The 22812-nt window shown below is 34.8% G+C and overlaps 1 protein-coding gene across 4 annotated transcripts in view; it reads left to right on the top strand.

The window, feature by feature from the left end:
- The window catches only part of LOC123538389 (uncharacterized), a 62174-nt gene extending 51139 nt beyond the window's left edge, over positions 1–11035 (top strand). For all 4 annotated transcript variants that reach the window (XM_053529938.1, XM_045322459.2, XM_045322460.2 and 1 more), the window contains one exon: positions 10682–11035. In XM_053529938.1, coding sequence (XP_053385913.1) covers positions 10682–10842 — 161 coding nt within the window. In that variant the 3' untranslated portion in view covers positions 10843–11035. The remainder of the gene's footprint in view (positions 1–10681) is intronic.
- Positions 11036–22812: the final 11777 nt, after the last annotated feature.

Genomic DNA, 22812 nt, shown 5'->3' with positions numbered 1-22812 from the left:
ATATTCATAACAAACTACAGAAAAAACAACTATCAGATATTTAAATGCATGGACGTACATCATTTAGCACAGTGTGAAGTCGTGCTCGATTTCTCCACCAAACTTTATTCAGTTTTCGTGAAGGAACAAGCACATGAGAATAGATATGAATAGATCTTTCCCAAGATCTGTTTTTGTTTTCAAAGGTTGTAATTCTATTTTAAATCGTTGAAATATACAAATACTTTTGCGCTAAACACTTAGAATCAGCCTAAGATGTTGTGATCCCCATTATCTTCTATCCGGTATCGGTACAAAAGCGGTACATGAAATAGTGAGTAATAAAGTTGTGACGTCACAAATGGCGAAAAACAAATCGATAATGATAGGTCAGTGGATGACTTTCTTCAGGTACTGTGAAGTGCTCATGACATGACATATCGCGTATAACACAAAACAAGCACAAGAATTGCTATTCAGAAAAAAATTATTTTCGCCAGCAATCATGTCTGAAAGACTGAAGTACCTCGATTACGCCGATTTTAAACAGTCGTTGCTTGTGACCCTGTGGACGGACCGCCAGGGGAGGTAACTAAGAGTCACGCATTGGGACTAATTTCTTTTATGCTTATCTAAGTTTGTTTCACTCATCGATTGCATTATTTTTCCGGTCATATAGTCTTTCATTTTGCCTCAGTGAATTTTATATATATATCAAACAAAATTATTACAATCAAAGGGGTACATCACATAATGGTTTTGGGGTGGTCTGGGTTATAGTAACCCCTATGTATAGACAAGAGCTGCAGCTGTCAAAATGGCAATTTTGGTATATGGTCATTATCAGCTTCCGTACAAGTCTCATTTGTTACGTTAAAATTCCAGCTGATACGCCCTCACACTGCTTAAATATAAATATCCACAAAAACATCCTTATTTCTTGCTGTCATAAACCGTTTTTGCACAGTGAGCTGCGAAAGTCGTACTATTTCATCAAAAACGCGTAGTCCAACAAGATCGCGTTCACCGGACGATCATAGAAAATCACCTGTAGATGCTGTACATGCTTATTTGATTGGCTATATCAACTGGTTCTCGCCGTTCAGATAAGTTGACACGTGACTCACATGTGACGCAATGGTGGAACCGGGGAGAATAGATTTTCGGTTACGAACATAACAAAGCATTGCAGGACTTATAGCCCGTTTGTGGTTTAATACCAGGTTTGTGAGATACATTTTGATGGTTTTCTAAGGAGCATCATTCATTTCCCTTTGTTCGCCTGCCGTACATTAGTTTTACAGGTGATTTTCTATGATCGTCCGGTGAACGCGATCTTGTTGGACTACACGTCTTTGATGAAAATAGTACGAGTTTCGCATCTCACTGTGCAAAAACGGTTTATGACAGCAGGAAAATGAGAAGTTTTTGTGGATATTTATATTTAAGCAGTGTGAGGGCGTATCAGCTGGAATTTTAACGTAATAAATGAGACTTGTACGGAAGTTGATAATGACCATATACCAAAATTACCATTTTGGCAGCTGCAGCTCTTGTCTATACATAGGGGTTACTATACCCCAGACCACCCAATTTTTTTAACCTTTATGTGATGTACCCCTTTGAATACAATGATAGCGTAAGTTTAATGAATAGTAAGATGAATGACGGGCATTTGCCATCAATAGAAATAACTCTTAGAAAAATTTGATATCGTAAAGTAAGAAAATCTCATAAGGAAATGTAATGCTATGTTGATATTTTACAAGAACTATAACATTTGTTAGATACTCCAGTCCGTACTTTCTGTTGGTAATAGACATTTGCGAATTAAGTCTACGTTGGACTGTGGACACCTAAGACGATAGATTTTCAAGGGACCGTCTCAACATAATTTGATTATATTATGCGCGGTAAGAAAAAGAGTTTATAACGGCAATAGGGTTTAGGTTATTTTATTATCACTATGCGGTAGGTGTTATGAATTGGGTGTGGCTGTTTTAAGCTCGACTTTTCGAAGAAAAAGTACAGCTATTGCACACGCTCCGGCGTCGGCGTCCCGTTGGTAAAAGTTTTTGATAAAGTCAAATATCTCTGTTACTATCAAAGCTATTGACTTTAAACTTATAATAGTTGTTTACTATCAAAGTTTACACTAGGAGAAATAATCCCCATAACTCTGATTTGAATTTTGATAGAATTATGTCCCTTTTTAACTTAAAATTTCTGGTTAAAGTTTTTGATAAAGTCAAATATCCCTGTTACTATCAAAGCTATTGTTTGAAACTTAAAACAGTTATTTACTATCGAAGTCTTCACCAGGAAAAACAATCCCCATAACTCTGATTTGAATTTTGACAGAATTGTGCCCCTTTTTAACTTAGAATTTTTGGTTAAAATTTTTGTTTGATAAGTCAAATTTCTCTGTTACTATCAAAGCTTTTGACTTGAAACCTAAAATAGTTATTTAATATCAAAGGCTTCACCAGGAGTAAACAATACCAATAACTCTGATTTGAATTTTGATATAATTATGCCTTTTTTAACTTAGAATTTTTGGTGTAAGTTTTTGATAAAGTTAAATATCTCTGTTACTATCAAAGCTTTGACTTGAAACTTAAAATAGTTATTTAGTATCGAAGTCTACACCAGGAAAAACAATCTCCATAACTCTGAATGAATTATGACACAATTTTGCCCCCTATTTACATATAATTTTTTTGTTAATTAGTTTTGATAAAGTCAAATATCTCTGTTACTATTAAAGCTTTTGACTTGAAACTTAAAAATATTTTTTTTACTTTCAATGTGTACACGTGGAGCAAACAATCACCATTACTCTGTGATTTTAATTTTTGACAGAGTTATGTCCACGTTTTAAACTGGAATATTTTACTGGTAAGCTCTAATTTAGAGTAAAGCATTGAGAAAAGGCGAGCGCGCTGTTTTACGGACAGCTCTTGTCCGTGTTTCTGTCCATCAAAGAGAAGTTATGCTACACATACCGCCAAAAGTATTAAAGCGAGCTCTGGAGAACATTTGTGCCACGTTTTCTTTAAAATCCTTCAAGCAGTTCAAGAGTTACACATCGCACTCGAACAAAGTTAATGACCTTTGACCCCACCCCTAAGTGTGACATTGACCTTGTCTCGATGTGGTGGACATTTATGCAATGTTTCTTTAAAATCCATCAAACAGATCAAGAGTTCAAAGCGGACACAAACAAAGTCAATGGCCATGACACCTAAGTGTGACCTTGACCTTGAAGCGAGCCACCTGATACAGGCGCTCTGCACGTCGTCCTGATGTGGAGAACATCTGTCAAGTTTGTTTAAAATACTTAAAGGGTTCACGAGTTACAGATCGGAGTCGACACGAAATTGCTAACGGACACACAGACAGAGAGACAAACAGCCAGATGAACACATGTGGTATCCCAAAATACCTTCCCTCGGGCGCATAGTAACAACAAAGGAATAGAGACGCAAGCTTACGTTTTTCCACAGTTTTTACAATGATTTCATACTGACTTACATTTTGATCCAGCTGATCGAGTTTAAATTTTTCATGACGGACGACGTCGACGATGGAATACGGATACATTGCGATCAGACTAGCTCATCTTTAAACTTGACGCAATGCGCAACTTAAAATATTAAGAACATTTCAGGAAAGTGTATGACGCTAGATCAAATACTTTTTGTGAATATATATATTAACAAAACATTTCTCTGGGAACAGACGGACGGAAAGACAAATCCAAGTCTTATCCTGTTCGGTGACATAATAAGCCAGACTTTACCATCGTTATAGGAATGTTTTACTACCAAACATAAATTAAAAATAACATGTTGAGACGGTCCCCTTGAAATATCGATCGCCTTAGGTGTTCACAGTCCACGTGGACTTAATTCGCAAATGTTTAATACCAAGATGTGAAGTAGGGTCAATTATCGCCTAAATGTTCTAGTTCTGTGCCATGTACCTTGTATGCTACACAAATTACATTCTGAGTTGAAAAATGTAAAAACAACGTCGTGTATATTATAAAGATTCTTACACTGGTTGTAGGTGCTGATTGGAAATATCGGCCTAGAGGCCGGGTAACAGTTTAAGGGTGTACGAGGCTTTGTCGAGTTACAACGTAAACAGTTATCCGAAAGCTGAATATCCCCATCTGCATCTACAGCCAGAGAGATTGAATCTTTTTCTTACATACCATATTCAAGAAATGATACAAAAACGAAATACTTTCGTTTTAGAACTATTATCTCACAGCAGCGTATCTAAACAAAGTGCGGGAAATTAACGTCTGTAAACAGGAAAGGCGTCATGACGTTTCAAAGTCAAATAACAATGTTTAGTACCGATTTTGTTTTATCACTTGTAGTGTAACGCGTTATGCATTTTTAATAAACTTAGGTTTTTTTTTTTTATCGAAATATACAGAGGTACTATCAAGGTATAGTATAGAATTTTATTCAGTTTTTTTTAAATAAAGTATATATCCCTACATAAATCTTCTACATATATGTACTTCGTAATCCGTCATTTACAGCACGAGTAAAATGGAGTTTTCCAGCACCGGTGAAAATAACGGAAAATCCCCGTCTTGTATGCAAGAAAAAAACCCCTATTCTTTGCTACTTTTAAAAGTGATCGGCGTGCTTGTATCTGTCACTATGTTCTAATTTTACTGCTTACAAAAAATATTATTCAACAATATTGTGAACATATAAGTAACACCTTTTTCTTGTTATAAAACATACATTCTTACATGGCTCGATTTGCTTGCCAGTGAAGCAAAGAAGAATTTCAAGCTCTATATCCTTTCGGCTACCATAGCAGACTAATACGTACCATAAAAACGGGGGTCGCTATTACCGCTATCATACACCGACTGACTACCGCAGACGCCTAAAACGTACCATCAAAACGAGGGTCCAGATTACCGACATCGTACAGCGTAGGACTACCGGAATTTTTTAATTTCTTGTATCTGGGGGGAAATTTGAATGCTTTTTTATTTATTGCAGAATTCGATCTGAAGTGTAAACTTTCATTTATGTTATTAACACAACGGTATAAAATCAGTTAAACTAAAGTTAAATCATTCATATGACATACTAAATAATATTACGCAACAAATTACAGGTCTCCATGAAATTTGAAAACAAAACCAAACGTATCGTGCGCAATAATGTTCTAAAATCATTGTTATCGCAATTGTTGATAAGAAAATCCTTTTCAGACAATTAAGGGATCATACTCTCAAAAATACCATTAGTTTTGATGGTTGCTCGTCGCGGTAATTACCAAACTCAGTTTTTAAAACTTAATTAATTACTCATTTCTACGCTACGGTATTCAAAGCTATTTTACTACGTCTGCTTTATGCGGCTCCGGCATTCTAGAAGTCTGAAAACCATGGGTCTGCCACTGATGCGTTTTGTAGACTTTTCACCAGTTACTTTCACTGTGGCACTACGGTAGTTCTGAACTTTTTTTCCATGAAATACAAAATTTCACTGTGGTAATCAGAAATAATGTACATTTATACACTACGGCAGTAATATTTTAAATTGTTATTGCACACGGAGCATACATATATACACTGTGGTAATTCTCTACAGAACGCTTCATCGTTTTTACGCCGCAACGGTAATACATAGCACACATCACTTCTTCCATTTGCATACTAGACGTATGTAAATTTATACACTATGGAAGTATTGTACTTTTGAATTTAAATCTCAACTTTAGGTAAGAATGCATTTAAATTATCCCAAAGTACACAATGGTAATTTTGACTATGAGCTCCATGCATTATGCATTATAATGCATGGAAACTCTGGAATGCTTATAAATGGTACAGTATTCAGTATTTCACATGTGCCTTGTATACTCATTATATTAATTTATAGTCGGGTCCGTAATGTAGGAAAACATTCGTGCACTTGTAATCTCTGAATCCTCTCACTGACGGAGGGTCGCAGGTTCGAGCTGTGCTACCGACTAGGATTTTTATTTGAGAAAGTAGGCAGTTGCTACGGACTTGGCGTCTAGTACTGGTCTTTCCCAGGAACGATGGTTAGTTGAACTGGCTGCCTGATATAACTGAAATAATGTTGAAAATTGCCGTAAATTCAAACAAAAACAGACTCTAAAATGATCTGTTTCCAAAACCGTACATGAATGTGCTCTCGGTGAAATGAGATTTTATAATTCTTCATTATATGATTAAACAATTGATACCTTAATTGTGACTTTAAAGAAAAGTATCAACGGGATACAGCTCGCAACTGGGGATACGCTCTAATTTAGATACAATGCTATTAATAAATTTAGTCATTTTAAAATATGTTTGAAAGTCAGTAAGGCATAACAGACTACGAAAAAGACACTTTTAGCTACTATTATAAGTTTTAACACGAAGTGTTATTCGACATTTTTGAGTTTTGTTTTGGCACTTGCATCGTATACACCACAAAAACAGATTATGAATATGAATAAATTTAAATGAACCTTGATAACGTATAGTTTACATGGTCCGATCCGCTGACATAACTGGTAGGTGACTAAAAGTAAAATGCAACAAAAACATTTTTAATAACAGAAAATAATAAGACAAAACAATAAAATTAACAACTGAATGAATGTACAGGCAATCTCCTATGAACGGGTATGAAGAAGAATCGTATATCAAATGTTACACATCCTGAACAACGTATTTTTGACTAAATTTCATGATAGACAGTCTACTTATAGTCCGATCAGGAGAAACGGGTAGGAGACTAAAAGTAAAACATTAAAAGCAAACAAAAACATTTCACTAAAAGGCATGAAATAATTCCTGTTTTTTTGTTGAATCTGTACTGTAGTCCGTTTAAACTGAGTAAGAATGAAACAATTTTGTCAACAATTTACGACAATAACGGTTAATCTATATATACATGTATTTTTTGAATAGCCGCCTAAAGGCAAGGGGTGGGGGTAGAGTAATTAGCATTGTTAATGACGCATAGAAAGATAAAATGTCCAAAATTCACTGTGATAAACGTGTCATCGGTAGAGCTGTTTAATAAGTTAGTTATGTGTCTATATTTAATATGCCCGGTTGTATGATTATTATTTCTATACCATATTACAATGTATCAAAATTCACAAGAAGCCAAACTTTATAAAACATGTTTTTCTTGAATTTCAAAACTTTAACTCTAAACACCTTTTCCCTTGAGACAGCTCATATTAGAAAATTATATTGCATGTGAAAATTAATTATCAAAAGGCAAGGGGTGGGGGGTAGAGTAATTAGCATTGTTAATGACGCATAGAAAGATAAAATGTCCAAAATTCACTTTGATAAACGTGTCATCGGTAGAACTGTTTAATAAGTTAGTTATGTGTCTATATTTAATATGCCCGGTTGTATGATTATTATTTCTATACCATATTACAATGTATCAAAATTCACAAGAAGCCAAACTTTATGAAACATGTTTTTCTTGAATTTCAAAACTTTAACTCTAAACACCTTTTCCCTTGAGACAGCTCATATTAGAAAAGTATATTGCATGTGAAAATTAATTATCAAAAGATGAATCAATCAAACTTTTTCGTTCGTACTAAAAACATAACGTCATATACACACGACACATAGTAAAAATGTGTACACCATGTAATGTTGTCACTAATCTTAGACACTGTCTGTTTCTTTCTCCAGTTTGTGCTTAATGTCCGCTAGTCAGGCAGTCATTTCTTCTTCGTCGATTTCCAAGATAATTTTGTTGGCATTTTACGGGGTGTTTCTATTTTAATATGTACCGTCCTGGGTGATTTTTTGCAACCGTTATGTAGCTTAATGAAGGAAGGGATTTCTTATTAAAATGTAGTAATGAGCAATGATAAAACGTATCAAATTAACATTTAGTGATTTGCAATGGTTATATATACTAAAATCGATTTTCTGGAGTTTCTAATTTGCTCTTGTTGCCAAAAGTTTTACGGACGTTTTTCGATTGGAGGTCTGTATGGACTTGTCCTTTAGTTAGCCAATCCCAGTTCTGGACGCATGATACGAAAGAAAACATTCCCTGAAAGTATTATTTAAAAGATCACGGGGATTAACCCTGAAATAGATGACAAATATTTTTATGTAAACAAGACATTTAGATTTTCAACTACAATTATTGCACAACTTCTCTAGAACTGACTTTTGTACTTAAGGGCTGGATTTCTCGAAACATTTTATCCTGTGCTAAGAAGATTAACCTGTTAAGAGCAGTCGATTATATAATGCAATAACAAACTTTTCCTCTTCTGACATGCTTAAATATTTCGAGAAATTTGACCCAGAGCGATAATTTGAGTACATTTTTGGATTTGAGCGACTTGTCGACTCAGACCCAATTTATATACATGGAGTAAAAGAAAGTACGTTCACGTAACATAGCAATGAGTCAATAATACCATGAAAACTTTAAAACTACTCATTAGATCAATATAACTTTTTAATAAGAAGAGTATTGTTATACCTGTGTAAATTGTCTTTACACTGCTTACAACCAAATGATGACGTTGGTGTTCGGAGACCACCAGCGGTCTTTAGTTTCTTCATACTGCAAAACTGACAAGCATTTGTTCGCCCTGACATTGAGATAATTTCATGTGAGTCTGCAAACTCGGTCAATGGTATCAACTACCTGCGTCTGTTTGGGTTTCCTAATTCCTGAACGGTAACCTTCCATACTCTAGCTACCATGTTCCCATCTTTGATTTGACGTGTCATATACTGTCCTTTGTTCATTGTACTAACCGAAACCAGGACTTATAATGTATTACATGTATTACATTATTCCTGCCGAAACATCCTTCTGTCGGATTAATTTCTGTGGTTTCAAATCATATGGCAAGAATTTTCGCCCTAATTAAAAGACCCACAAAGATGGGTTGAGCTGGCAAGGAACGCCTGTGCCAAAAGGGATGTATCTAGAAGCACTATACGGTTCAACCAGATGTTCAACAACCTTCCTCGTTAGTTCTACTTCTTTTTTTCCACTAATATAAACTTTAAACTTCCAAAGATATGCAGAAACTGCATCTGCTAAAACGAATATTTTAAAGCATCTCTTTAATACATAATATTAACTGAATGTTTATCTATTTATCTTTTTATACTGCATCACTCCTCTTTACGAGTATTACGTGCAGCCGAGCGCCTGTACAAGAATTTTAAAAGTAGAATGGACAGGAGAATAAAATGCATGAATACAGTTGATAGTGTTAAAAACAAGAAGGATTTACAGATAAAAGCAGTTTAAAGAAACAGGTTTATTATGTTAAGCATTGTGTGCAAGTTTGGTTACACCCTGTCTAAACTGGTTCAGGGTTGGGACTTGCACAAGTTGTACTGGAAGGAAATTCCAAAGCACTATGGTGCCTGGAAAAAAAGAGTACTTATAGTAATTACAGGGAGTGAGGATCTAGGTATAGGAGTGGGGATGCATATGTCTTGTTAGACGGGATTGGGGAGGGGGGGGGGGCTGACATAGGGAGGACGTGGTACAGCAACAAAACCTCTCTGCAAATAATTACCACAGTAGACGTTTGCAGGAAGAACGAATTTCAATGTAGTACCGCAGTGTAGTTTTACTCGTCCTGTTACTAAGAACTATAGTAGACTTTTGTGAGAAACTTGAATTTTAAGGCAGTGCCATAGTGTAGTTATACATATTGAATGAAATTAAGTGCACTTCCACAGTGCTGAGAAAGTTACCCTGCGAAAGGATTATACTAGTAATCAAAACTTATCTGTAGGCATTATTTTATTCCCCGATTACTACAGTAGTTTAAATGCAGGGCATGCGAAACCAAAGAGAGTGCCGCAGCGTTTAATACATATTCACACAAAATAGCATGTACGCCACAGTGATGCAGTGGCCGTTTAAATTTGTGACTTTTAATAAATAACATTAACTGTTTGTTTTATCTGCATATAAATACCATAGTAACTATTGCAGGAAACAAGAAATTATAAGTTGTGCCACAGTGTGTTAATCAATAACCACACAATGGACATAATACCATAGTGTAGCAACCGTTTTTACATAAAAATTACCGCAGCATAAATGTAGTATATTTTTGTTAATTCCTTCTATTTTCAATTGCGAAAAAATACAATTTTTACCCAAATACTGCAGTATGCGCTATGGAAATGAGCACCCCCATTTTTCTGGTACGTATTAGTCGTATGCGGTAGCCCGCCTGCAAAATAGAGAACCCCAAAAATATAGTCTGCATTTGGCGTCTCAGGTAGTGCGTCGGTGTACGATAGCGGTAGTCGAAAGGATATATTCTGCGATAAGCGCGGACCGGTAAGAGAGCATTATTACGTCAATTATGACGTCAGATTGGTGCATGACTTCCGGTTCTTTTCAACTCGTAAAAGTGAAGCCCAGCATAATGTTTATCAAAATATTTCAGTGAACATGTAAGAATGAAAACAATCAAGGCATTTTTGTGTTTTTGTCGTCTACTTTACCACAGATCATGGTTCAGATACTTTGATATTAAACCAGTCGGGCTAACGCCCTCGTGATTCAATTCATGCGCTTCTGAATCCTGAACCGTGATAATGTAGACAACAATCTGTTTGAAGGCCTTGATTGCTTGTTAATATATATTTCATATTCCTACATTTCAGGTCTTAAAAAATTTTCATCATATAAAGAAAAGAAACATAGTGATGATTTGCCTCCGGTACCTCAAAATAGAAACGAACCATTAAAATGTAAAAAGTGTGGGATGACATATTTGAACACTACGTTTTTAAAGATGCATAAAGTGATGAGTGGATGCTATTAAAAAGAAACCATCATACTATAATAGACATTCATGACTATAAATATGTTATGATAACTTCTGTCACTCGTCATCTTCTATTTCAAAGCATATATACTAAACTTGAAAATATATCTTTTGACGATAACCTTATCGAAAAACTAACAGTAATCAACTGTATTGTTCTTTCAAGTTTGAATGCAATGATTTCAGGTTATATCTTAGCTTCGTTTTCAGTTTGTAGAAATCCTTGCACTTGTCGTTCTATTGTTTTCACCTTTGAAATGCTTTTTTTTGCCTGACGAAACCCATGATCTTATCCAATGAAAGTATTGCCTTCTTGATGGATTTCTCCACAAGACTACAATGTCATTTCCACTGCATACCCCTCCCATACCATCTTATATTATGCTAGATAGGCAGACACCTGTCCTAAAGGCCATGTTCACATTTTACATGAACGTAAAAATTTTGAAAAACGATACAAGATTTTCACGCCCCAAAGTATAGGCAGTCAGATTAGTAGAACTTCACTTTAAAAACTTGTTCGTATGATTTTGTAAAGTGTAAACCGTGTTCAGAACTGTCAAGAAACATTTAATCATTCATTTCCTTCTATATTATACATGTTGAGTGCATTAAAATCTATAAGAAGATCCTTTTTAAAGTATTGAAGGAGAATAAGCAAAATAGTAGCAGACTCAGGTTTGAGTGTTCATTTATTTTGTTTTATTATATTATATTATAAGCGTCCTTTTCTTAATAAACACATTCAAATGCGCTTTACATGAAAATGGCAGCCCCTTAGGGCGCCAAATTCATCATCCTCAACTGGTACACACACAGAGTGATCTGACCAGAGGAACAGAGCGAGAAAAAGTCCTTAGGACAGAGCGAGAGAAAGTCCCTAGGACAGAGCGAGAGAAATCCATTAGATACAGGCCTGTTCGGCTAACTGAGCCTAGCTTTTTGCGAACAGACAGTCTGGTTCTTTAACGTAGCTGGTGTGTAGTACCGATACACGCAAAGCCCTATTTCCTGTGAAGAACCAGTACCAAACTGTTGCTTAGGTGGAATACATTCAAGAGCACCACAGATTGTGCCAGAGCCTCGACCAGGATTCCAACCACACACTTCTTGATTGAAAGTTAAGCATGTTAACGCTAGACTACCGGGTCACTTTCATGAACGAGAGGTTATGAAATAGGCAACAGCCTTCACGCCCACTAACAACGGTATAAGCGGAGCTATATTATAGTAATAGACTGTCTTGACTGCTCTGAAAAGTTTTTATTTTGAGAATATTACCGGATTTTGGCATATGGCCTTGACCCCTAGCCGACCGGGTTCGAACCTGACTTAGCTTGTTTCCTCTAGATACTGACTTGTCCTTTGTATCAAGGTATCATGTATTAAAATCGGACATCAGGTTATGAATAAATGATTCCACTAACAAGGCCCACCCCTGTATCTATTATGTGAAGAAGAATGCATATTTTTAACACGGACTTTTTCCGAACGGAAAAGAACGGAACTACAGTTTTATCCTAAAGATCGTACAGACGGACGAAGAGACGTTGTCTTTTTTGTCACAAACTTTCAGATTTGGTCAGCTTCTATCATAACAAGTTTTTATTTGTTATTATTTACCCAATATAAATATTTTATAAGCACTTTTTTCTTATTTTACGGCTAGTATTCTAGCCAAAAATGCCAAAGTTGAACAAATGTTCCCGGAAGCGTGCCCGTTGGGGAAGATATTTTTTTTTCATATGCGCTCAGACAATAGTGACAACTACTTATTAAAAACATTTCAGTTTGATATCTTACTCTTTAAAATGTTTTTTTATAATAAAATACAGTGAAATGCAAACCAACTGCAGTCTGGTACCCTCATCTAACCGCATTTCAGAAAGCGATCTGCAGAGAAAACACCCAAGTTAAATTTTAAAGTAAACAACTCAAAAACATGCAGATGTAAGCCTGAAAAGTGTCTTATGTTAAGTAAAATACATTCTACGAGTGAAATAATTCCCTTGTGGTCCCCGATTTACTCGCAAATGCGCGAAAATGGAAAATATTACCGTTTGTTTATTAGAGAATTTTTTCGACTACACCACGGAAGCACATTTTGACCGAGTTACTGCTATATAACTTATAAAGGGGACAATTTTATTCAATCTTTGGCAAGTTTTACATTTACTACTAAAATATCCTTCTGTAAAGACAAACTGTGCAGTTCCATTTTAAAGCCATAATTATGTAAAGGTCGAGAAATTCGCGTTATACAGAGGCCTCCTCCATGTCCGTTTCTTGGCCAAAAATGTCACATGATACGGAAGGCAAGCATCAACACTCAGACCACAGATTATAAAACCGACATAAAGTCACAGTCGGAGTAACTGTTGTTGGACGCAAAATATGGGCAATGTCAGAAAGCAGATGAGGAGCTAAGCAGGGAGGAAAAAGACGAGGAAGCTTGTGCAGTAAGAAATATGCTTATTTGAGAAAAACACAAACAACAGTTAAAATGGACAACAAGTGACAGGAAGCTTTTCAGGAAGCTGACCATGGGCAGATACCTGGTACGAACCATTCTGCCTTATCTGCCTATGACCAGTGGTCGTCACCTGTATATACTAGAATAGCGGGAAGCTAACAAATGTCATGTAGTAAGTTTTATTGCTGATTTATAATCCTTAGTTAAGCATACAATAAAGGTAAAATGTTCACTACTGAAAAGATGCACAGGGAACATTTTTGGGTCTATAGACATGCATCAAAATTCTGAGAAAGTCAATTTATTAAACCAAAACGAAAACAACATTTTTGAAAGGTTGGTGGTCTTAGAAAAACTATTAGGAGTTTAGAAAGGTTTAGTATTCAACATTAAATAGATTCAATACTTTTTCACTATTTTTGTTTATGGGGTTCAATCACGACATGTGAAATGTTGGTTAAAATAAACTGAGGTTTATGAAAAGATTATTTTGCATTAAATGTGCAGCGTTTAAGTTACATAAAAAACCAAAGCTATAAGAATTGAACTTTGTTTGAAAAAAATAAAACACAGTTTAAAAAAGAGCCTTCATGTAAAATGTCACACTTTTTTATGTGAATAGGGGACAAATCTAGCTATATAATATAACAATTTTTAAACTGCTCGAGTCATCAGCTGAATTTGCACACATTTATTGACTACATGTTTTGGTATAAACTGCGCAAGAACTCTTCCTAAAACTAAGCTTAATTAAAGTAATAGAAAACAAAAGCTTCAGTATTTTGAAATCTACCCATATCTAGTAAAAAAATATATATTTGATGGAGATTTTCTACATTTGAATGATATGTCTACATATAAAATATTCTAATGAAATATAACCATGGGATATCTTTAAGTACAATGCACAATACATAAATTTTAAAAATCTACCATCAAAGTGCAAGTGTTCACAGCATGTATCATATTTTAGTACATATAACTTGAAGTTAACAATAACTTTCAAGCAATCATATCACCAGGCACTGACGTTGGTATGTCTATTTTGTCAAAACATTTGACTCGTCAATTTGCCGATAGATAGGTTTGCAAATGGTTAACAGAGAAAGCACAAAAGGCACTGAAAATGAAATGAACTGAACAAAAAAAGGCAGTAACAGAAGACAAAATACATGCAAATTTTCACCACATGGAGTCGACATGCATATCGCATATTTTTGATAGCTGGCTTCAAAATCAATGCCACACATAGGAGTCAAAGGTCATTTCGGGCTTATATTGCTCCGCATTGCGGTGCTCTTGTTTTGTTCATTTCCTTAACAGGTATGTACTTGACTAAAACTTTCACAATATCAAATTCAAAATTGTCATACACTTCGCCAATATTTCAATTACCATTAAATTATGTTGATATCTTGTGAGAAAAGAATACTCAACAGGTCTTTGGTCATTTCCTCTCTGTGTTTTAAACTCCTGTATTTAATTCTTTGCTTTTCGACTTTAGATGTATTATTACATATGACAGTTGAAATCATATTATGACAGTCGTTGATACCTGTATTGAAATTCAATGTGTTCATTAAGAGAGTTTTTGAATAAGTTAATATCACACGAATCAGGGATGACTTTTTTTCAATTTTTCATATGATATGTCCGTTCTTGTATAAGATATTTTTTTCAATTCAAACAACTCTATTAGATTGTAAAGAGATTTGCCTTTTTCAGTTCTGTCAAATTCATAGTTAAATTATTCTTAGTACCATATGGCTATTATAGAAAGACAAACATTTATCTTATTATTGTGTGAAGAAGTTACTAATTCATTATTTAAAGTTTTAGGTGGTCTGTCGGGCATGTATCATTGCCCGTTTTGTTTTTTCTAGAATTACCTCATAGGTAATATTTTCAGTGTATTTGGTTTCTCCCGTCATTTCTTCTTTGTGCAGAAATGTTTTTGCTTTCCAATTTATAGTTCTGTCGCGCTGCCGTTCTTGTTGGTATCCTAGGACTTTGAAAAGGTTACTTCTGTAAATTTTGTCAAGTCGAGTTCCTGAAACAAATAGTAGGTCAACAATTTTATCGTTTATGAATATTTACAAATTTTTGTGCGAAAATAATAGTGCTTTACCTTGTCCAAACATTTATCAATATCCTACAGATTCTAATTTACAGGAAAATAGTGAAATAAGTTCACTGTCTTTCTTTTCATTTTGCATATGTAAGCTAAAACATATTTAGTTTGTACAATGCACTTAAATATCAAAAGGCATTCAACAAACTTTTGAATGCATATTGTCTTAAAAATCCCTAAAATAAGGTATGACATTTGGTTGAGAGGTCCAATCAATGTGCAAAAGTAACATTCTAATCTTATTCACAAAATTTACTAATAGACAGTAGGAATATCAATGATCGAAACTGGACACTATCCAACACTAGGCAAATAAAAGATTTTATTCTAGAACTTCAAACAACACAATCTATTTTACCAGAATTATTTTTACCAATTTCTCGAATGTTCCTCTGTCACACGTTCAGTTAAAGTATGAAACAAACCGATTGCTGGATTTTTTGTTCCTAACTTCTTGGAAGGGTAATCAAACTAAGTCGGCGTTTTATCACAACATTTATCATAATATTTCGCCCTTATAGCAGCAGTTCCTTGTTCACACTTCATATACATCTTTGGCAGTTTGCGTAACTAATACTATACTTGGTTATCCGAACGAAATAGAAGTCTGCAATAAGGTAAATTTTAATGCAGAATTAACCAGACATGTGCTTCAAATGTCGTATAGATACGTTACTTTAAAAAAGTCGTCTAAACGCATTGACATAATTGATTTTGAAATCCAAAATAGATTGAATTTTTATGAAGGTAAGACATTTTCACTTTTCATTTACATAAATTAAATGCAAGTAGACTCTTTTACTTAATGACCAAATGCTTCCTTTTTAACTAATTAAGAAATAATAAATTCCCAAACGTGGTTTATCGTAGAATAATCCGAGTTTTGAGTTCATATGAGTAAGAATATATCACGACTTGGGAACTTATTATTTCGACTGTAACACGACATACTAGTATCAACAGTGTTAGAAAAACTGGTAACTACTTTTTATGACCGTGCAACGCACCTGGATTGGATGACGTCATTGCTCGCGAGTGGTACATTGCAGAATAACCCGAGATAGATTTTACTCTACATGTATGTAGGTTATATGCTGGTCGTTTTAGAATTGTTGATAAGTGACAAAATTTTAGACAAGAGAAATTTGTTTTAATAACCCTAAACGAACGCATTATAGTACATATGTCATCAGAAGTATTTTTTTTGAATATCATACAAATATAAGACGGAACACTGTCAAAAGTTTGGCTGAATATATGCCCTTGTTTGAAATAAAAATTGATTACGTATTTCGTACCAACCTGCGTTGTATAAATGCCCGCCACACCCTACCTCTTTGTAATTTGATTTAAGCGAAATCTAATATAGTGACATATCACTTTTCTTTTCGTTTTAGATTAGGTAGACATAACCAAAGGTATGTTCGTTTGATTTAATTCTATCATATGAAACTCAATTAAATAACAGAAGTACCAACTTGACAAAAAGATGCAAAATAGAACCCTTGGGTCTGCTGAACAAGTACAAAATCATTTTGTATTGATTTCTCTGAGCTTGTTTTCCGTTATAAAATGCTTAGATATCAAACTAATGCTGGTTATTGTACTTTACTGAAATATATTCTAGGAGTATACATTAGAAATTTTGAAAAATGTTAAAACCCGCATCATATCTACGGGCAAATAAAATGAAACAAAGCTGATGACTTAGTATTTTTATTTCATTTTTCAATACATCATTACATGATTTTTTAATAAAGAACATTTCAACAAAATCTATTATTCGGGAACAAATTACGGAACTGTATTGTGCGTCTTTAATAAGTATATGATATCAGAGTCAGGTACATCATTACAATCAATTATGGTGAATGATGTAAAGTACCATATACAATCGTTGATCCATAATTTTTTACGATGTTTATGATTAATAATGTATTAAATGGTAAAATTACTTTTAGATTACTATTCATTATTATTGTTACTTGCCGTTTGGCCCCATTAGGAGAGATAATATTTTTGACGGATTCTACTTACAAGTCCCGTGGAGGTGTATCGATCAAATGGCATGGTAAATCATGAAATATTGTCCAACTAATGTAAAAGTTAGTATCTAATCAAGTAATTCGTGTATAAAGTAGTATATCGTGTATGAAGTATTGCATCGTATATTTCTGGACTGATATCTCCAACTATTATCTGCAATTTGACATGCATAAATATATGAATTACCTGAACGATGCCTGGATATACTTGTCCTTTATAAAGCACAGCTACCCAAGCGCCAACAAATACAGGTCAGGACGAAGTGTGGTTCCTCGCATACAGCTGGCGTCAGTAATAAGCGCCTGAACAGGTAAGTCAACGGAGGCGTCATGAGTTACAAGAGTCTGTACAGTTTCATCAACGGTGGCGTCGTGAGTCTGTACAGGTGCATCAGCTGTGGCATCGGTATTCGTGGATAGACCTAAATATATAATTAGAAACTGTATATACATAACACCTTTGATGCAAATATGTTTACCACATATTCCGTTTTCGGTGAAAGCTTGATTTCAGATTCTTTACTTTGTTTTGATTGATAATATTTTATTGTATGTATGCATCCCATGGACTAATCATCAGTTCAAAACATTGTTGTTTGTTTTAAATAGGTTAAGCTTACTTATCTTATTCTATATATATAGTTATAAGTTTACGCAGGTATTATTATATTATATAATGTTACCTAAGTGATTTGATAGATATAGCTATCATGTGCTCTGCTGGCTCTCCCGGATAACAATTACAGAGACATGGCCATTTACAGAAGCATCTGTGAACTTTCGGGTACATTGTTCCTTTGTGATGTTGATAAAGTATAACCTGATGTAATTTCAATGTTCCTTTGATAGTTGTCAGTGTATTTGGAACTGTTTTCATGGAACGATTTACGTCGTCATTTTTAATGATAAAGAGACGTACGTCCTTTAGCTGGTCGCCAACAAGCTTGAAGAATGTATATGCATCTGGTATGTCCTTGGTAGCAACGATTCTATCGGCTGTGCGCTTAACTGTAGCGCCGATGCCGTCTGCGGAACACTTTCTGTGACCACGTCTGGTAAAATTCCATGTAGTAGATTCAAATTAATACACTTTTATAACTTCTTGATTGTATAAAAAGAAATGATTCTTTGAACGATGCCGAGTGCAAGGGCCATTACTGACGAAATATAATGTTCTGACATCTTTACATTAAACTTTCAGGTATACTGGTGCAGGTCAGGTATCTGGTGCGGGTATACACCACAACTGTTTGTAGTGAAATATGCTTTCTTGATCCGCCAAAGTGCATTGAACGAATTTCTTCACTTAACTTGCAACTGTAGCTTCCTAGGAAATCAGCTTGTATTACATTCTCCGAAATATAATTTGGAAAGTAGATCCCTCGAAAGCACAGAAAAAATTGCAGATTCGATTTGATTGAGTCTGTTCACGAGCAGTTATAGAAAATGCAACACTGCTTAAGCCCCATAGCACCGGCTTAAGCAGTATTCAATCTTCAAATCTAAATGAGTTGCAATCAAGGATCCCGAAGAACCAGAAGATATAACAACACTGAGATGAAGTCGATGCGACTTTCTACGGCCGCAACACAGCACTTAACACCCGCTGTTGTGAAGTAAATATAATCCGGTAAGTATATCTCTCGGAAGCACCGAGAACAATGCAAACAGTGAAAATTGCAGAGGCGGTTTGATTAAGCATGTTCATGAGCAGTAATGAAAAATACAACACTGCCCACGTCCCCTAGCACCGGCTTAAGCAGTATCTAAATCATCGTGTGTGTCTTTTATGGCCTTGTTTGATGTACAACAATATATTTATGAAAACTTGTGTGGCTTCCTCAAGAAGAGTTTCAAGGGTATAATATTATTCAGAAAGCTTCAATTTCTTCTTTATATTCTTACTTCCTTCTTTAGTGGTTATTACTTTTGTTCTATTTTGACCTCTCAGCACATTTTATGCACATTGTAACGTTGTGACGCGTCTAACTAAAATAGTATTTTATATAAATTGTCTGCCTCCGCCCTCTTCCCACCCCCAATTTCCTACAGGGACACTTTTCTATATTTTGTGACGGTTAACTACATGAATAATTCTAACATACTGAAACGAAGTTTTTTCAAAATATGTACTGTTTTTCAAAGACAACATATATTTTGGAAAAGGAATTTACAATTACAATGTACTTCACTAAATATAATGAATTGCTATGGGATGTTAAGACTTAATATTTAAATTCTATTGTCTTTTACCGTCACAATTTTGTGTCGGTATTACCTTTTTTAAAATCACATTTAAATCGATTGAAATAATCCATTCATAGAGAAACTAAACCTGCTGTATAATATTATAGGTTTCATGAATTTACATCAAATGCCTTTTTAGATAGGCACATTATAAGTTGAAATGTGCAATTGTGACTGTTTCAGGGGTCATAACTTAAAAAATAGAAATTGGCTAAAAAGGCATTTGATGTAAATTCATGAAACCTTGCTTGGGTCTCTACTATGATGTGTCTTTGCACACTTGTAGTTCTATTTGAAAATATTGCAAAGTAACGGTCCTTGAAATAGCCAAAATAATTGATTTTTGTTTGTTTGCGATGCTCATATCTCAACACGAGCACGGCCTATAACACTGAATCATTTTCAAAAAGGCTATACTCCCTTAAGTGTGCAAACAGTTGAATTATTGCACCTTATCTGTGACAAATGTGCCAGTGTGGCTACACCCTTTTTTCTTTTTTTTTCTTTCTTTTTTATAATATAATATAATACAGCAGATTTAGTTTCTCTATAAATTGATTTAAATGTGATTTTAAAATAAGTAATACCGACACAAAATTGTGACGGTAAAAGACAATAGTAAATTCATTTTCCAAAATATCTGTTGTCTTTGAAAAGCAGTACATACATGTATTGAAAAAATGTTTCAGTATGTTAGAATTATTCATGTAGTTAACCGTCACAAAATATAGAAAAGTGTCCCTGTAGGAAATAGGAGATGGGGAGAGGGCGGAGGCAGACAATTTATATAAAATACTATTTTAGTTAGACGCGTCACAACGTTACAATGTGCATAAAATGTGCTGAGAGGTCAAAACAGAACAAAAGTAATAACCACTAAAGAAGGAAGTAAGAATATAAAAAAGAAATTGAAACTTTCTGAATAATATTATACCCTTGAAACTCTTCTTGAGGAAGCCACACAAATTTTCATAAATATATTGTTGTACATCAAACAAGGCCATAAAAGACATTCAAGATGATTTAAATACTGCTTAAGCCGGTGCTAGGGGACGTGGGCAGTGTTGTATTTTTCATAACTGCTCATGAACATGCTTAATCAAACCGCCTCTGCAATTTTCACTGTTTGCATTGTTCTCGGTGCTTCCGAGAGATATACTTACCGGATTATATTTACTTCACAACAGCGGGTGTTAAGTGCTGTGTTGCGGCCGTAGAAAGTCGCATCGACTTCATCTCAGTGTTGTTATATCTTCATGTCCTTCGGGATCCTTGATTGCAACTCATTTAGATTTGAAGAGTGTATACTGCTTAAGCCGGTGCTATGGGGCGTGAGCAGTGTTGCATTTTCTATTACTGTTCATGAACAGACTCAATCAAATCGAATCTGCATTTTTTCTGTGCTTTCGAGCGATCTATTTTCCAAATTATATTTCGGAGACTGTAATACAAGCTGATTTTCCAGGAAGCTACAGTTGCAAGTTAACTGAAGAAATTCGTTCAATGCACTTTGGTGGATCAAGAAATCATATTTCACTACAAACGGTTGTGGTGTATACCCGCACCAGATACCTGACCTGCACCAGTATACCTGAAAGATTAATGTAAAGATGTCAGAACATTATATTTCGTCAGTAATGGCCCTTGCACTCGGCATCGTTCAAAGAATCATTTCTTTTTATACAATCAAGAAGTTTTAAAGGTGTATTAATTTGAATCTACTACATGGAATTTTACCAGACGTGGTTACAGAAAGTGTTCCGCAGACGGCATCGGCGCTACAGTTAAGCGCACAGCCGATAGAATCGTTGCTACTAAGGACATACCAGATGCATATACATTCTTCAAGCTTGTTGGCGACCAGCTAAAGGACGTACGTCTCTTTATCATTAAAATGACGACGTAAATCGTTCCATGAAAACAGTTCCAAATACACTGACAACTATCAAAGGAACATTGAAATTACATCAGGTTATACTTTATCAACATCACAAAGGAACAATGTACCTGAAAGTTCACAGATGCTTCTGTAAATGACCATGCCTCTGTAATTATTATCCGGGAGAGCCAGCAGAGCACATGATAGCTATATCTATCAAATCTGTTAGGTAACATTATATAATATAATAATACCTGCGTAAACTTATAACTATATATATAGAATAAGATAAGTAAGCTTAAACTATTTAATACAAACAACAATGTTTTGAACTGATGATTAGTCCATGGGATGCATACATACAATAAAATATTTACTATCAAAATAAAGTAAAGAATCTGAAATCAAGCTTTCACAGAAAACGGAATATGTGGTAAACATATTTGCATGAAATTTCTTATGTATATACAGTTTTTAATTAGATATTTAGGTCTATCCACGAATACCGATGCCACAGCTGATGCACCTGTACAGACTCACGACGCCACCGTTGATGAAACTGTACAGACTCTTGTAACTCATGACGCCTCCGTTCACGTACCTGTTTAGGCGCTTATTACTGAAGCCAGCTGTACGCGGGAAACCACACTTTGTCCTGACCTGTATTTGTTGGCGCTTGGGTAGCTGTGCTTTATAAAGGACAAGTATATCCAGGGATCGTTCAGGTAATTCATATATTTATGCATGTCAAATTGCAGATAATAGTTGGAGATATCAGTCCAGAAATATACGATGCACTACTTCATACACGATGTACTACTTTATACATGATTACTTGATTAGATACTAACTTTTACATTAGTTGGACAGTATTTCATGATTTATCATGCCATATTATCGACACACCTCCACGGGACTTGTAAGTAGAGTCCGTCAAAAATATTATCTCTCCTAATGGGGCCAAACGGCAAGTAGCAATAATGATGAATAGTAAACTAAAAGTAATTTCACCATTTAATATATTATTAATCATAAACTTCGTAAAAACTATGGATCAACGATTGTATATGGTACTTTACATCATTCACCATTGTAATGATGTACCTGACTCTGATACAAACTTATTAAAGACACACAATACAGTTTCGTAATTTGTTCCCCAATAATAGATTTTGTTGAAATGTTCTTTATT

This window comes from Mercenaria mercenaria, chromosome 18 (genome assembly GCF_021730395.1).
Source record: "Mercenaria mercenaria strain notata chromosome 18, MADL_Memer_1, whole genome shotgun sequence".
Taxonomy (NCBI): domain Eukaryota; kingdom Metazoa; phylum Mollusca; class Bivalvia; order Venerida; family Veneridae; genus Mercenaria; species Mercenaria mercenaria.
This window is presented reverse-complemented; position numbering and strand designations above follow the sequence as displayed.